Source organism: Dermacentor andersoni, chromosome 11 (assembly GCF_023375885.2).
Source record: "Dermacentor andersoni chromosome 11, qqDerAnde1_hic_scaffold, whole genome shotgun sequence".
Classification (NCBI taxonomy): domain Eukaryota; kingdom Metazoa; phylum Arthropoda; class Arachnida; order Ixodida; family Ixodidae; genus Dermacentor; species Dermacentor andersoni.
In genome coordinates this window covers 96,110,609-96,128,938 of record NC_092824.1, presented here as the reverse complement: position 1 = coordinate 96,128,938, position 18,330 = coordinate 96,110,609, and the positions used below count along the sequence as shown (strand labels likewise).

The window sequence follows — 18,330 nt, the reverse complement described above, 5'->3', positions numbered from 1 at the left end:
GGGGGGAGGCGCTTGGGTACGTGCCTGATATACATAAACATCAATCACTTGGTCCCGGCGTTTTGCGAACACACTATATGTTCTTGCTAATTAATGCCTTGGGAACCACACACAAGACATAACTAAATGATCTCTGGTGCTACATATGAGAGAGTGAAGAGTAAAATATGGAAGTTTACAGTTAATCACGATGCGACTACTCGTAATTTATAACGACAACCGAGAAAACCTACTCAAACTTATCTACAATGTATGAAGTCAGAAGGCAATCTGTATATTTTCCTAGTTATTTACATTCTCTGTACGTGCTATGTTCTTTCATTTATTGATTAGCAATATATTTAGAAAGAATTAAAAGACAGGTATAACGATTATTCGACAATCGGTTTACGGCGAGGCCCATAATAAACTTGATCGGTTCGTATTTATCAACGTATACTTATATTTACGAGACAAGATCTTTCTTTCCATGAGATCTACACATATAATATTCCGCATGATTCACTTAGTATATACGAGGTTTAGACGCATGGGCCTAAAACAGTTCATGGGGGGGGAGGAGGGGGGGATCTTGATACGTTGATAGGCTTAGGGGCCAACAGATGGCTCCGGCGTGGTGTACGCATCGATGGGCCTGATGACGTAATGCTCCTTGGGAGGAAACGCCATGCAGTAGTTTGCCGTCGGCAGCACCATCTGGCTGGTCGACGGGCAGTTGAAGGCTGTGGCGAACTCGGGAGTGTTACGGAGCAGGGTGTTTAGCCTGCGTATGTACAAAACGCGTGCGCGCAGAACGAGGAAGACGTCAGCGCACGCACGCACGTACGCAGCACAAAACGTGACGTCACGCTCACGGACCTGTCGCGGAACCCGCAATAGGGCTGAGGCGCTCTGCTGTTGGGCAGGCGGTCGAGGGTTAAATGCCCACGATCGCATTATACGACGGCGGCGGAATGCAAAATTTGGAGGAGCGTCGTCTTTGGGAGTGGAACGCGATTGCATTCACAGGTCCCTGACTGCTTCTCACGCTTCCCGACAAATGGATCGTATGTAACCGTTGTATACAATACGGTTACATACGACAGCGCGTCGCCTGTGTCCGCGGCGTACCTCTGTCCCTCGTCCCTTTGCCTGCGCTAACAACCTAAAAGCTATGCACAAAGGTGAGCTTTGTGGTGGAACCACGGCCTCTTGCGGTGGGCCGCGATGCGGCGGATGCGAGCGCCGGCTGGAGTTGTTGCAAGGAACCGGGCGCGCCGCTCTGTGGCCCCACAAAACACCCATCGCGCCGGCGCGCGCAATATGGCGGACGCCGCGGCCGGTTTGTGCGTGTGAAGGGGTTTCTTTGATTTTTTCGCGTAACAGAATTATGTTTTCGCGCGCAGTCAAATTACAATCCGAGAGCTATCATGTCCGTAGGTTGTGTACAAGTCTTTATTTACAATTTTTCTACGTGTGTTAGCTTGATAAATTCAATTAGTTCAGTCAATTCCTTGCATGACATAGATGTCCTGGGTATACGGGGTTCGAAAATCTTTTTGCCGAAACAACGTCCTGCGCCAACGCCGGACACCGACACCGCCACCAATTTTCTACGACAGGGCCTTCTTGACGTTGTCGCGTTAAAATCGTTGATGTCAAACTCAATCCCAAGTTTCCAAGTCATGGTACTGAAACGCAAATGCAGAGGATGGGCCAATTTACCGACGAGTTTAGATACTCAATTGCTGGCGCAAAGTGATCTGGTAGTGTAGCAGTCCTTAGCGGGCCGTAGTACAACTGTGGTAAGAGGCGTACGTGTTGTGTTTGTACCGTCACAAGCGCTTACTTATTTTAAATACAGCTGCCAACCCCAACAATCAGATGGTGACACTTATTATCCTTCACTTCATTTTCAGGTGTTGCGTTTATACATGTGCCAGCGAATCACTTCTCTTTTCTGATTCTTTTTATTCACATCCTCGCCTTCGCTTTCCTCGGAAGACATTTCCTTGTCTGATCTCGATATATATTCAGTTCTGCTATTTGCTCATTATCTGACTTCTCTCTCTGAATAGTTTAATTTTTTGTTGCACTTTGTACCACTGTTGTTTGACATATTGTTTTGTTTTTCGGTTTTATGTTCCTTGTGTAACACAAGTGCACCAACATTAAGCCGTAAACCTGTTCTTGGGCACTATAGTATATATATATTTATATATACACGCCCGTCGATATAGTACGGCGATTGCACTCACCTGATGCGGTTTGGAGGCAGGTATCCAAAATCGATAACCTTGTTGTGGGCGGCCGGCTTAAGCACCTCGCACATGTACTGCACATTCGGATCGTCAGGCAAAGAAAGAACGATGTGAGAGCTCGGCGTTATAAGGGCTCTCAAATGCCTCTCTCCTCACAAACAACATGTCGAGTTTTTGATGCTCAATGAATATACCTCCACATCCCGAAAGGTATGGAAACGTCGTTCTATCGTAAAGCGGTAGAGTTCTAAATATAGCAACGAAAAGGTAGACACTGGCATAGTGAACGTAAGCAAGACACGTTTGGAAAACCGACTAAATAGATAACAAAGAGTGACGCCGAATAACAATTTTTACATGACCGGAGGATCATACTGCAATCGTGCAAGCACTTATCATAGCCAATGAGGATGTTACATATGAACATACAGTGGCAATAAACTTGTATAAGAACTTTAACAGTACGCTGAAGTGTGGTTGCACATGGCGCCGTCAACTTTGAAAGGAGAATACGCTAATTGTCATCATGATGATGCTGATCATCAAGATGCGCTTCGCAGCCTCTGAAACAGTGCGCACTGCGCGCTTACTTATCACTGAGGCATATAATAATGTGCTTCGACACCCGGCGTGGAAGCTTTAGGTACTGACTATTAGTATCGCAAGCTCACAGCTTTTTCACAATTACCTGCGGCACTGCGGAGGAAGTTATACAGCTGGCGTCGGCCAGTCAGAAGCACGACCATACGAACGTACTAGTGCACATCGTCATGTGTTTTGGGAAAATGTTCCCCGCAGTACGTTCCAGAAGGGCCCGCTCTGCGCATGCTCCGCTCCGCTAGGTGTCGCCATGGCAACGGATACGCGCCTCTTCTGTACATCTGAGTATTAACATCCCCCTTTGGCTTCTGCAGCACATGTTCTTTTTCTGTCTCACGTTTCACCACAGGGATGCCTGGCACGGACGGTTTCTGCATGCGTTTGTCTCTTCGCGTGAAAGCGCCTCCTTCTCAGTGTCGGGAGCAACCCGGGGTGGTGTACCGTAATGTGCTTTCATTTCATTGCCATATTATAGGGAAACATAAGTGCAGGAATGCCGCACAACTTTGCCGTTGACGTTATGCGTGCTCCGCTATGGTGAGCAGCTGGTGACCACGAGGTCACAGGTTCGATTCGTCGCCATTCACGTGGCCATACTTTGATTGGCGTAAATAGGTAGATAGAAACGCCCGTAATAGCTACGAAGATTCCAGTTACCGCTAGAGGACGTCTGGCGCACATTAAGTCTTTGTTTCAGTTAACCATGAAGGGACACTTTTGCAAAGAACAAACGCGCTGCATGCAGCGTTCGTACGCACCTCGCCAAAGGAGTAGAAGAATATCTCGTCGCTACTCAGATTTCTGCTCTCGGGAAGGTGGAAGTCGGGATTCGGGTGAGCGGCCTCCCTGGCCCGCCGGCGGAAGTACTGCGCATGCGCGACAGCGGTTGTAGCAGCCACCGTAGAGCGAGGGTAAGTTCGACGACAGCAGCTACAGTGGCACAATGTCGAGGAGAAGGTCACGTGGTACACATTACAATGTATGTATGTATGTATGTATGTATGTATGTATGTATGTATGTATGTATGTATGTATGTATGTATGTATGTATGTATGTATGTTTCTTCGCGTGAAAGCGCTTCTTCTCAGTGTCGGGAGCAGAAGCGCTCTCACACGAAGAATGTATGTATGTATGTATGTATGTATGTATGTATGTATGTATGTATGTATGTATGTATGTATGTATGTATGTATGTAATGTATGTATCCGCATCACTCTGTTGGATATACAGTCCGACCCACTTATAAAGAACACCACGGTTATGAAAACATATTCGATATAACAATGAAAAACCACGGTACCGTCAGCTTTAGTACGTGTTCTATGGTAGAACAATCTGATTTCCAGAATGTTCCCAGGCCATGTTATCGGTTATATGAATGGATGTGGGTGCTGTGAGTCAGTCTCGAGAGCAAAAAAAATAAAAAAAAAATAAAAAAAAAACTAAAAAGCTGCGTGGGACGCCGTCGAAAGCGTAAGATTCACCACTGGCAACTCTGACGACGACACAGTAGTGCAGCCTGCTCATGGAGGCTTTGTCTTTGCAGTAGGCCAATGCAGATTAGGTCGCTTCAGCACTTCGTTCTGTTTCTTTTTTTTTTTTTGTAAAGGACCTTTCACTAAGTTGTATAGAGAATTTAAATTAAAAAGAAAGGAATTTCAGCCAGCTTTGCACGAAGCAAGCAAAGCTGGTAGATTATGGCTTTTCTCTGAAGCAGTGACAGTGACCTGCTTTCTTTTGGCTGAATATGTTGAAAGCTTTCTCCTGCCTTCTTTTATATTTTTCTGCGTGACCCACTTTTAAGAACTATCCGTTAAAGAATGTATTTTCATTGGCAGTAGAATATTCTTATATGTTGGTTGGACTGTACTTATTGAACTATATTGAACTTATTGAACATGCAGCCCTATTTTTCACACGATAAGAGGTTCTCGCTTTCATAAAGCTACGAAGTGCCATTGGATTCCCTTCTACGAATGCATCAACCAGCCCACTTCAGCAGACTCCTGAAGGTTCTCCCCCCCCCCCCCCCCCCCCCTCCGACAATTTATTCTTCGGAGATACTTGTTTTACTAGCACAATATATGTTTAACAGGACTCATTCTGCTGCTTTAACTTCCATTACTGATCATACACATTCCATAGAGAATATACACAACAGGAAATTCTCCCGATAGTTCACACTTCAGAACATCCTTTTGTATTATGTCACGTTATACAGTCCGAGTAAATATAGTATAGTTTACAGGGATACTAAACTGAAAAAAATTATTTACGCTGAATTAGTATACGTTAGGTCGAGGCAGGAGATTACCAAACGTTGTGTAGTCAGAAATTACTATTGTGTTACATTGTTTATTATTATTTTTTTTTGTGCTTGATTTTTACGCTTCCCGTTTTTAACACTCCCCTCTGTAATGCCCTCGGAGGTAGCATTAGGAAATAACTAAAATAAATGAAAAGGATGGCTCAGTGGCCTGAGAATGGGTGAGGCTCAATGGTGGTGATCATAAAATTAAACAAAGAAATATAGAAAACATACACGGAAGCTAAAGACGCATGGCGATGCGGCTTTGAAGTTCCCGCATCTCCCAGCCGTGCCCTCATAGATTTCTGCAGCGTCTGCTATGGCTCGGCTAATCGTACACTGTTACTAATAATCGTATTAATAATAGACTAATAATCATATTACCTAGAGGGAAAGCTGGCGCTGCGCCACACTTGGGTGCACGGGAATGCCGTGGTGCGGTGACTTCGGATCGTTCTCGCAGAGCCAGGCACTGTCTGTCACAATTGTTCATTTACTACTAAACAGTACTTAAAATTCTGGTTATTCCTTTTTTTCCTGAATATCACACAAAAGTACAGCTTATATTCAATCATGAGGACTCGTGCCTGGACGAACAATTATGTGAAAGGTAAGAAGTACCGGCGGGCCGCGGAAGTTGTAGGACAGACGACAAAAGTTGCAAGACAGACGACAAGGTCTACGCTTGCTTTGCGAGAGTTTGTCTGCTGTTCTGGCTTGTCAGCGCTGGCTCACGCACTGGAGGTGAGTTATCTTTATTCAAAGATGTAATACAGGTGAATGGAAAACATTATATGAAGATTTTATTTAAGTAACGCTTTGTCTGTTGCAGCCATTGCCATGTTTTAGGCCAAGCCACGTTCAAGACAAAGCCTCGGATACCCATATCCCGGCATTCCCAGGGCGGCACAACGGCCGTTAGGAAACTCGTGTAGACGGTGGCGCCAGATTTTCCTCTCGGGGTAATATTGTTAGAAACTTTATGCGGTTAACATTTTATCGGCAAAGATAGGATACATTGTACGATACAAGGGCAAAACACTGGACTTAGTATGTTTCAAGAGCTTTTACAGAGCCACAGCGTCCCTAAATAGGGGGGAAAATGCTTTGGAATCCGTGACGTCAAAGATATGTACCGACGCTGAAGTTCTGGCAGGAAATGAAAAAAAAGAAAGGGAATATTCATTCATTGTCTTTATCAGTCTACAACACATTGCTACGAAGTCAATGAACATACATATTCAAGGAATACTATATCGGCCTAAACTGGTCAAGTGCTTCTATTAGGGGCCCTTTATTACACCTGAAGACACTCCGGTAGTATTGCGACGAGTGTGTGCGGAGGTAATTACGTGCCGTCTATTACCCATAGGGCCGCTTGCAGCGCCATACTGTCCACCAGGTTCCCAGGAAAGGTTCTGTCGGCATCCACCTGCGGCAGGGGGGTTTTCGATATTAACACGGCGCTTCCTGAAGCTTATGCTGTGCGTACAGGTAACGTCACTACTTGCGCCTACGGTGTGAAAAATTGGCAGTGGCTTAGCTCGGCTATGCCAGGATATACGTAGCGAAAGCTAAGGCTTGGACGAACAATTATGTGAAAGGTAAGAAGTACCGGCGGGCCGCGGAAGTTGTAGGACAGACGACAAAAGTTGCAAGACAGACGACAAGGTCTACGCTTGCTTTGCGAGAGTTTGTCTGCTGTTCTGGCTTGTCAGCGCTCGCTCACGCACTGGTTAGCCTTGGTTAATCTTGATTGCAAGTCCAGGTTAGTCTGGTTGTCTAGCTATGTTACGGCGTTTAGCCAGTCGTTCGGTGCGCTGTCCGTATGTTTCCTGGGCGATTCGTTTCCTCTTCCTCTCGTTCCGATGTCGATTCCAGGCCTCCTCCTGCTTATCGGAATCGTCGCCGTCCATACTGCCGCCTCAACTGTGGTTGCGGCGCACGCGAGCTCTCTTTTTCAATCCTCCGACATGTTATCAGGCATGCGACGCAGCTGGCGAAGCGAGCGGAGGCGAGCGCAACGACGAGGAACGCGGTGTGACGAGGAAAGCGGTGCCACGGCGAAATCGCAAGTTCGCGGCCAGTAAAGCTTTCGCTTCGAAACTGCTGTACGAAGGATGTTCCACATCCGTCGCCTCGACCGTGAGTGGCACTGGCTAACACTCCCAGGGCTTAAGTACGCAAGTATACCCAAAAATGGTGATGCCAAGGTGGCCGCCCGATATGTTAAAAATAATATGAAACTATGGCGTCCTTACGTGACAAAACAGCGATCTGAATTACGAGGCACGCCGTAGTGCACAGGGACTCCGGAATAATTCGCACCACCTAGGGCTGATTTTTACCGTCAGAGGCACGGTCCGTCGTTCGCATTTCAGTTGGCCACTTAAGCATTAATAAAGTATGGTCCACTCTTGCTAAGGAAAACTCCTTAATAAAGCCAATGAAACTAAAGCAGTTTAACATAAAGAAAGTGGGGGCAGATTGGATGCACCAGGCAGATATCTAAGCATTAAAAAGATAGTGTGGCATCTGATATTGCTTACGGATTGAATACATGTCGTCTGTGCCACAATAACGGTTCAGTTTATAGTGTACAAAAGTATACAGTACGCCAGAACGGAGGCGTCGCGAGTGTTCCTGGGCCATAAACAGACACTCACTGAAGTTGAAATTTATATATTCTTATAAAAGTTGACAACATACCAGCATAACTGATTGAATGAAAAAAAAAATACGTTATTACTAGCACAGACTGCAATTATTTGTTATAAACAGCGACAGTCGACTCATCTAATGCGTGTGCTTGCTTGATGCCGCTATGTTTCACTTTTGTGTTCTTTATCGATCTTCAATTACTACACCTACCATATCTGCATATACCGCTGAAACTATGTATGTTCACCGCCTTGCATTCATTTCAAGTTTTGTTCGTAAGTGCTGCTCATGCTACGGCAGTGAGAGCCTGTCGCGCTGCCTGCACGGTGGCTTTTACTCCTCCCTCCTCGTGTACTTTTGCAACACGAATAAAGATTGATTGATTGATTGATTGATTGATTGATTGATTGATTGATTGATTGACACACAGCACACCCACCTGCCGCCTGGTCTTCGGGTCGAGCACATTGTAGATGGTGTGGAAGCACGCGGTGTTGTTCTCCCAGCGCTCAAGCGACTCGCCCCACAGCCAGTCGGAGTCCTCCGGTTCGGAGCTGATGTGCATACCTGCACGGATGAATAAGTTGTACGGACTAGCTGGGTGCTTCCAGAGACATGGGTCGGAGTGGCTGTATATACAGGGGAAATGCTGGGGACATCCTGGAACACGCAGTTTGTTGAGTAGATCCGGCAACTGAACAAGACGATGAACTTAAGGAACAACAAATATTACTACTGCAATCTTGCCGTCCCTCTCTAGACAGCTAAGCTACAAGAATAGATTTGTATGTATATATATATATATATATATATATATATATATATATATATATATATATATATATATATATATATATATATATATATATATATAATTCGCGTACATCTCCGAACATTCCAGAACTTTAATCCCAGTCGAAGTAGGCGCTATCGGACACAATGGGCTTGTTCCGCCGCTTTATCCATTTTTCGATACTGTTCGGGAACTGTTGCATTCAATGACCCTTGCCGTTTCCGTCGTGTTCCTTGTCTCCTCCACATCTGGCTCTTTTAAGCTCTCGTTTAAGCATTGGAAATAAGAAGTCGCAAGTGGCAAGACACGGAAGTATAGAGAGGGTGATGTAGAACCGTAGCGATGACGCAGCGGTTCTGCCAGGTAGTGCAGCGCCCTCTATGCCACGCCGGCGGCACCGCTGTCCGCGTTCCACAATCCAATCGGCTCAGTTCGACAGATTGGGGCGTGTATTCTGTGGACTGCATCACGAAATGCTTAGCCCTTCGAACGTGAAATGGTGGTTGGTTGTCCAACCTTGCGGTACGAATTAAATTATTAAATTGATTCAAATAACGGCCTAACGAGAAATCTTAAAACTTTCACACCGACTCCACTCACCATGCGGATCCAATGCCTTTCCCATGCCCATGCCGATGACATGCAGCAGCTTGGGTAGATACACGAGGCTAAGAAAAGAAACAAAGTCGTAAATAACTATCAGAGTATAGTCACTAGCGTCACTTTTGTTAACCGACATGATTCATCAAGAAAATGATGTCGCGGTAATGCTTTTGCAGTCGCCAGCCGATATTAGTGAGCACCACGATACAACGAAAACAGGCTCTAAATATCTGTCCAGACAGGCATGAATTTGGGGTACAGCTTGCAGACTTTCGAATATGCACAAACTTGTTTACGAGAACCGAGCGTCAGATTACTTATGTTGTATACTCACTTTTTTTCTCCCTCCTTGAAGAGCGGACCGTGGAACAGAGCGTGGGGAATGTCTGCGATGATTGCAGTAGAGGGCATCGAGTTCGGGCATCGAGTTCGAGAGGGCATCGGGTTCTTTATGGCAATGTCAAGTGCGTCGACCAGGCGACACATACCCTTCCGGCATCTATTTCCCACTGCCTCATGATGCCCATGCACTGATCACTGATGAATATTTAAGCATGTGTACATAGTAGGCATACGTAATAGGCAGTGCTGCGGTGGCTACGTAAATATCACATGGCAACATAGAATCCTCGATCACTCCGCGAGTGTTGCGGTGCAGTTAGACGAAAACCAGCCCTGCGGCTGTGTCACGGTTGTTTCGATGGTATATACTTGTTAATTTATAACTGATTTATTAAAAGTGATATCTCACTGCTATTGGCCTTTGAGAGTGCAACGTGACACTTCCTCGTACGTTAGGTGGGAACAGCATGCAGATAGTGAAGGCACATAGAGAACGACACATTGCGCTGACTGACAGCTGTTCTGATATTGCAACAGACAAACAATTAAATACGCTCGAACGCATCGTCAAAGACATAGGAAAACATCAAGTAAATAAACAAGAGGGGAGGTCGCATGGTACGTCACACATACACAATGGTATATGCGCTCGGTAAATGTGCCTGGTCATAGGTAATTAGCATATAAGTGTATGCAATCTCCTTGTCAGATAACAGAACAGATGGCACACTGACACACTTATTCTTAAATGTTGATATACTGTGGACTTCGCTGATTTTCGGGGTCGTTTGATTTTTGCTAACGCTTCGAACTTGTCAAAACTCAGGCCGTAAGCCACACTGCTTACAATGTACGCACCCATATGGTCACTCACTGCTTTTTGTCAAGTTATAATGGTTTGTTCGACTAGCAGATGCTTTCACTTTAATATATATACACTTCCTCGCGTAGCTCGCATTGTTACTTCCTCTTTCCTGAACGCCAATATAAATCCCGTTACTAAATCCACAAAGCTCACGGAAGCGTACAGCACAAAATTCGCTCACATAGCGTGTTCGTCCCGTAGTTGTAGCGGCAGTTCAGGTCAAGCACCTTGTACGGAGGTCTGCAGGCAATATGAATGCGAAAGCGATCTATTAGGATGCCACACTTTCAATGTTTCGTCGCCCAAGGCCCCAAATGCTGCAATGGGACGCAATATGTAAAAAATAAACAAACGTAAACGAATAAAATAATAACTCAAACAGAAATACGGATAGCCCTTCCGTGGAAACGAAGTCTGCCAGAAAATAACGAAAGACCTCTCAAACGACGAATGCCGTCGTCCCGCTCGTGTAGAGTTACAGTCAGTACGCGACGTATGACATTTGCTCTCTTTCACCTATGCACGGCAAAAATAACGCAGTGGTAATCATGAACGGTGATCCCGAATCAACATCCTGCCTTGAGTGTTCGGTGCAGTCGAGTTTCTTTCTTTTCTGTGCTTAATCAACAAGCATTCGTATGCGTAAGGATCAAGTCGAAGACCTGTCCAAGTTAAAACTTTATCTCAGTAGGTTCTCTTTGAGAAGACGGTGACTTACTTTCCCACGAAAGCTGCAACGCATATGGTTACGAATACGGCACCCGTCAGCTTGATTAATTCCATTTTTTCTTCACTTCGTCATGCAAGCGAGCTGCGTCGGTGCACTTCGTTTTATCTTTCGTTTCATACTTAGCAGGCATGCAGCGCTGTGGCACATGCTTCGAGTAAGTAGCGCATTCACAGAAGTCTCACACCGCGCGTGTCGCTGGGCAGTAGTTTTGTTTCTTCTGCGACGCTTTATACACAATAAACACTTCACGTATTACAACTGCGACTCGTGGACGTAACATTACGTCAGATCAGGTGACATTTGCGCGCCTTTTCGCTGCCAGTACGCAGCGTAACTATTTTACGCAGCGTGAGTGCAGTGCGCTGCGGCTGCAGAGACGTATCACTCCGCGCTCGCTCGGTGGTAAATAGGTTCACATCTGCGATAACTTTCATGAAATTACATAGTCGTATTAGTACGAATCCGTTAAGGAGCAATACTTTCCGTGTAATAAAACAGTCATATTAACGCGAAAGCATTAAAGAGGCCGTGTTGCAGAAAATCCGGCGTCTGACGTCGTTTCGGCAAAAGGATTTTCGAACCAGCCATACCCGGGCCAGGCATCCACGCGACACAAGGAATTTACTCAACTAAGTAAACTTCTTAGGCTAAAATACGTGGGAAAATCGTAAGCTACGACATACACACAACCTGCAGACATGATAGCGCTCGGGTTGTAATTTGACTGCACGAGGGGAAACATAATTCTGTTACGCGAAAACTCAAATAACCCCCTTTTCCCAGCGTTCACCGACCGCGGCGTCCGCCATTTGCGCGCGCCGGCGCAAGGGTATCTCGGAGGCCACGGATCGGCGCGTCTGGTTCCTTGCAATACGTCCAGCTGGCGCTCACCTCCTACCGCAAGACCTCCTACTAGACCTTTGCGAGCAACATAACCTCGTGATCGTGAATACAGGGCCTAAGTGTGAAGGACAGATCACGTGGGAAGTGGGAAACCGGCAATCGACCATTGATTACTGTCTGATGACAGAAGGAATTCATGATAAGTTGAGAGAAATGGTCATCGATGAGGAAGGGTTTAGCAGCATAGGGAGTGACCATAAACGCATCATTTTGAAAATGGGATATGTAGTTGGGAAAGAGAGCAACGAAAGCAAAATTGCCAGTCCAAATTTGAACGCTGAACAAATAGCAAATATAGTCACTAGAGTGGAGGAAGAAATTTGCAAGTCGCCAAGTAAGGGGTGGGAATATGGTGAGCTTCTAAGTGTAGTAACGACAGAAATACGGAAAGAGAAACAACATGTTCATTGGAAAGGAAAAAAGAAACCGAAAAGCTGGTGGAACAAGGAGATACGAGAAGCCATCGCCGAACGACAGAAAGCATCTCGAGAGCACAGGCAGGCAAAGAAGGCGCAGTTGCCACAGGATGAAGTAACCAGTAAATGGGAAATATACCGGGAGAAAAAGTCTATGGTTCAAATACTGGTGCAAGCAAAATTAAAAGGTGAAAGTGAACGTTGGTTGTCAGAAATACGTGAGAAAAAGAAGGCCGCACCTAGAATATTTTGGAATCACATAAAATTATTAGGCAGGAAGGCAGCAACAATACAACAACATATCCTAGACGAAGATGAAAACAGACTGGAAGGAGAAGCAGCAATAAATTACACCCAAAAAGTAACAGCCGAATCTTTCCAAGGCAAGGACAAGGTTGTATTTGAAGAAAAAAAGAGCATGAAAGAGACCCAAGGGGGAAAGGAGCTAGTGCTTACAAATTTAAACTGGAAGAAAGCGGAAGAGAAAATTCCTAAGCGCACAGCCACAGGGCTAGACGAGGTTCCCGTTAGGCTGATAAATGAACTGGGACCAAAAAGTAAGGAAGCTCTCGTGAAAGCAGTTGAAAAAACTTTAAAAGATAGACGAATACCAGACAGTTGGCGACAAAGTAGAATGAATTTAATTTATAAAGGTAAGGGGGAGAAAGACAGAATTCACTCGTATAGACCGTTGGCCATTACATCGGTAATATACAGGCTAGCAATGCAGGCAATCAAATTAAAGCTTCAAGCATAGGCAGAAAATAATGGCATTTTGGGAGAGCTTCAGAATGGCTTTAGAATAGGTAGGCGTTTGGATGATAACTTGTTTGTTCTTACACAGTGTATTGAAATATCAAAAGCAGAAAGCAGACCGTTGTATGTGGCCTTTTTGGACATTACAGGAGCATACGACAACGTAGACCGCAGCATGTTGTGGGATATTCTGGAAGGGGAAGGCTTAGGTAACGATTGTATACAGCTTTTGAGAGAGATTTACCTAGAAAATACTGTTTGCGTTGAATGGGAAGGGATGAGGAGCGCGGAGAAAGTTCATATCAACAAGGGACTGAGGCAGGGGTGCCCTTTATCCCCGCTGCTGTTTATGATGTACATGGTGAGGATGGGGAGGGCACTAGAAGGAAGTAATATCGGGTTTAATCTCTCATACAAACAGGCAGGTACAATAATAGAGCAGCAACTCCCAGGTTTATTTTATGCGGACGACATTGTGTTGCTCGCAAACAAGCAAAGTGATTTGCAACGTCTGGCTAATATCTGTGGACAGGAAGGCAACAATTTAGGGTTGAAATTTAGTGTTAGAAAATCAGGTGTTATTGTATTCAATGAAAACAGTGAACAGACAGTGGAGATACAGGGCCAAGAAATACCTCGGGTAACAGAATATAAATACCTTGGTATATGGATAAACGAAGGCAACGGATATATGGAAACACAGGAAAAAACCATAACAGTCAAGGGGAAGAGAAATGCAGCCATAATGAAGCACAGAGCGCTATGGGGATACAATAGGTACGAGGTCCTCCGAGGTATGTGGAAAGGGGTAATGGTTCCAGGACTTACTTTTGGAAATGCGGTTGTTTGCTTTAAATCAGGGGTACAATCAGGACTCGACGGGAACCAAAGATCAGTGGGTCGCCTCGCATTGGGCGCGCACGGGAAGACTACAAACGAAGCTGTGCAAGGGGATATGGGCTGGACTAGTTTTGAAGTGAGGGAAGCTCGCAGTAAAATTGAGTATGAAGAACGGCTGAGGAATATGGAGGAAAGTGAATGGGCTGGGAGAGTGTTCAGGTATCTGTACAGGTAAAACATTGATTCACAGTGGAGGAAAAGAACTAGGAAACTTACCAGCAAGTATGTGGCCTGTGGGGTGGGCAACACAGCAACAAAGGTCAAGCGGAAAGTCAGAGAGGCTGAATTAATCTCATGGGTGGCGGCAATGGAAAAGAAACCTGCCATGAGTAACTACTTAAGGGGAAAAAACGAAATTAGGAAAGAAACCATTTATGATAACTCAAAGGGAAGCTCATTACTTTTCGAAGCGAGATCGGGATGCCTTAGAACACGCACCTATAAAGCGAGATATAAGAAGGAAGAAGAAGCATGTGCTTGCTGCGGTAAAGCTAGGGAAACGACGGAGCATATTTTATTAGAATGTGAAGACGTCTATCCAGCGGTCGATTTAGGCACTGGCCTCCTTGAAGCCCTTGGGTTCAGCGGGAGCAGTGGTAAAGCAAACAGGTCCGCAATAGACATCAGTAAGAGGCGATTGGAGGATTGGTGGAATAAAAGTAGGGAAACGACAAAAGACGGAGACGTACAAAAGCACAGTTCGCAATAGGGTATCAGAAAATTTGGACGTGGTAGTACATAGTGGGGTTTTTTTGTTTTTTCATTGGTTAACCTAGGTAGGATATTAAGCAGCATAGTAGCAAGAGCTTGGTGGCGCAAGCCACCGCCCCGTTCCAAAGGGGACGCTCATAACATCCATCCATCCATCCATCCAGGCCACGAAAGAGGCCGTGGTTCCACCACAAAGCTAGCCTTCGTGCATATAGCGTTCGCGGCAAGCGTTTGCTGGTAAACTATACGGTTACATACGCTCCAGTTGCCGGGAAGCGTTAGAAGCAGTCGAGGATCTTTGAATATGCGATCGCGTTCCACTCTTAGAGACGAAGCTTAAGCTTCCTCCAAACTTTTTGCGACATAAAATGCACTATACTTAATGTCACACCGAATTGGCACACGACGAGTGGACAGCCACATCTTTCTCTGTTATGTCGTGCATAATTTTAATGCGAGGGATTCTTTCCGAACTTCAGGAGTTTTTAGTGCGTCTATCTATCTTAAGCAGCAGAAGCTTGATGTGGGCGAGTTGGTTTTGCACACTTGAAGAAAAGAGCGCTACGAAGAGACGGACTAAAAGAGGAACATGTACGACGGACAAGACGCTACTTCCAACTAAATCTTTTTTGAAGAAACATGATTTTGTATAGATACAACATAGAATAGCGCCAGCGCGACTTCACGACCTGCCTATCTCATTAGAAAAGCTCTCTTTTTCGGTAAGCGTCACTGACGGGCAGCTAATGCACGTGCCCTCGCCCTTTACAATGTCCGCGTCTTCGTAGCGCTCGTTTCTTCAAGTCTATCTATCTGTCTATCTAGCCTCCTACGCCGGCGGCACTGCGGTGCCTACTGACTTGAGCTGCTGGGTATACATGCTCACGTTCGCGTTGCCCGAGTGGTCGCGCGGCATCGTCGTCATTCGAGCTCCGTCATCCAAATCTCGCCTCTGATTCCCGCGTTCACAACTTGTGCCGAGCCAGATGGTGCGCGCGTAAGAAGATCCGGGTATGTCGGCCGCCGAACCCTGGCTCGTGGTTTCCGGCGATTCAAAAGCGAGTGTCCCACCCCCGCGTGCTGGCGGTTCCCGGTGCTCACATAAGAGCCCCGTGAAGACCGCAGCTTCGTCCAGAAATTCGTCAACTCGGACAGTTTGCAATACTCAGAGATTACTCGATCAGCTTGAAGGTGGTGTATATTACTGGGGCACTATACTTGACGCAGCGGAAGGGGAACGTTCTAGACAAGCCCACGTCCTTTCCGACCCTCAGCATGTATGAGCTCCACCAATAAGGCCCCGCTCGAATTCATCGAGAGAGTCAAAAGCCGGTCGAGGCGCGTTGCCGCAGGGTCAACGCCATAGCCTGCTATGTATATCTGCAATATGCTTTACGTAACTGCGATTCCCACAGTAAGGTAGAATCTGCGTTTATTTTGTCAAGCAGTGAGAGAAGTATCTCTACATTTAACGGTTTTACCGGCTATGTATGAAACGGGCTACAGTCTGGCCGCTTAGGGAAAAATAGTGACGACTTTTCAAAAGTCGGCGACCGCGTATACGTCTATTCAACGTACCCAAACTGCTTCCCTCTCTTCACGAAGCTGCTGAAGTTGTAGTAGGTCATCACTTCGATCCTACGCGCTTCAAGTGCCGCCGACACGATGTTACTGGTGTCGACATCAACCTGCGAAACACAAGGATGCACGCTGTGGACTGCACGAATAGTGGCGTCTCGAGAAAAAATGCAAGTCAGGCTATAGCGCTATGCTACCGGTCATGATTTGGTAATGCCTGCCGTATGCGCTCAAACCCATTTCCAGACTTCTGTGAGTGCCCTTCTCATGATCAGAGTTTCCAGTCAGTAAATTACCTAGGTAAACGTACTCTTGCATCGATTCCAAACGCTGACTGCCCGATCAGAAATTATTGTACTCTTGCCAAGCTATTGAAGTTTAAGTTTGTCTTCTGCGTGTTATTGTTCAACCATATGCCCTTACACTTCCTCGGCTAAGATCCTAAATCGCAAAAAAGAAAACTGAGAATTTAGAACATTTGTTTGAATAAGTCCAAATAAGACCCTCGCGTTGCGGTGACGTTTAAAGACCAGTAAAACAGTTTTCTAATCTAATTTTCGCGTTTTTTTCTTTTTTTTTGCCGCAGCGGCAACTCTTAGGGTACGTTAGGTTGGGTTAACTAGGTTAGGTTTAAATAGATGTTCCATAGGTTAGAACAGATGCCTGTACATAATACTCGCAACAACTTCTGCGTGCTCTCACGCAGCGTGTCGTAAAGTTTACACACACTGGCTCACCATGGCCTCCGAGATCTGGTGGCGATAATCTCGAAGGCCATAGTCTCACCCTCAAAGTTATGGATACTCACCGTAGGTGGCGGTATCTGAATGGCGTCACCTTCCACAAGGTCCGGCACAAAGAACATCACGATCTTCATCTTTTCCAGCTGGTACAAAAACATAGAAGAGAGACGCACAGACAAAAAAAAAACAAAAAAAAAAAACTAGCTCATTCATTATCGAGCGGTATTATGGCAACAACGTTATGGCGGTTGTATGCTGGTAATAAACATATCGCTTGCTAACTAGGAAATGACACTATAATTAGCTTCTATTCATCTAGGTGCAAGTCATGCATCTCCTGGTACTGTTTGATTGTGGCCACAGGCTGCTAGAATCGAAGTGAATGCGAAGTTTGCGCTGTGGGAGGAGTTAAAGGGACCCTAAAGAGAAAAATGATTTCTTCTGAATCAGTAAATTGCCTTTCTACTACACCAAAAACACCAATCTTACCACGATAAGTCGCTTGGTAAGCCAGAAACTGCGCAAGAACGAAATACGGGTGGCGACGCCCCTTGAAGTTCCCGCACCTGGTCGCTGTGACGTCATAGATTTTGATGGCATCTTTTAGGGCCTACTTAACTATATAGCCGTACAGATGGACTACATTGTGTTCTAAAGGAACCAAATATTCAACATGGCAAGTTTCGGGAACCCTTACTCAGCCGACGCAGCCCAAATGCGAAAACATACTTTGGAATCCCTGACGTCACACTGACGTACCGGCGTCGGGGTTTTGGCGCGAAATTAAAATTCTGATACTTCGACCTTCATTTTCTCGTTTAATAACCAAACTATTATTTTGAAATGATACCTGCAGTGTTCTCAAACAACGTTTTATTAGTCTAAACTGATTTGTTGTTTCGCTTTAGTGTCACTTCAACGAAAATAACTAAATTTGAAGGCGTTTGTTGCATAAAAGAAAAGGGTATGATATTTGAAGAAATGCTAAGAAAATGTAGGATAAATTCAAATGTTATAGCTGCATCATCCTCAAAGGCTAAGTTTTCATCTGCAGAAAGCGTATAGGTAAAAAAAATTTCAGGATTTTACGCGCCAAAACCACGATATGATTATGAAGCAGGCCGTAGAGGGGATTTCGAATTAATCTTTAACACATGGCGTTTTTTAATGTGTGCCTCA

The 18,330-nt window shown here is 45.4% G+C and overlaps 1 protein-coding gene and 1 long non-coding RNA gene across 2 annotated transcripts; both read right to left on the bottom strand.

Annotated features, from left to right (window-relative positions):
* Nucleotides 1–500: 500 nt before the first annotated feature.
* Nucleotides 501–9,270, bottom strand: LOC126538968 (phosphate-regulating neutral endopeptidase PHEX-like). Its single transcript, XM_050185652.3, has 6 exons — nt 9,205–9,270; nt 8,251–8,378; nt 6,517–6,582; nt 3,599–3,706; nt 2,238–2,314; nt 501–763 (listed from the first exon to the last, which is right to left on the bottom strand). The coding sequence occupies exons 1-6, from the start codon at nt 9,233–9,235 to the stop codon at nt 589–591; spliced, it is 585 nt and encodes a 194-aa protein (XP_050041609.3). The 5' UTR covers nt 9,236–9,270; the 3' UTR covers nt 501–588.
* A 271-nt stretch (nt 9,271–9,541) lies between these two features.
* LOC140214083 (uncharacterized) lies at nt 9,542–16,496 on the bottom strand. The gene is made up of 3 exons (XR_011891001.1): nt 16,409–16,496; nt 10,596–10,654; nt 9,542–9,593 (listed from the first exon to the last, which is right to left on the bottom strand). It is a non-coding gene; the product is annotated as an uncharacterized lncRNA (long non-coding RNA).
* Between the last annotated feature and the right edge of the window lie 1,834 nt (nt 16,497–18,330).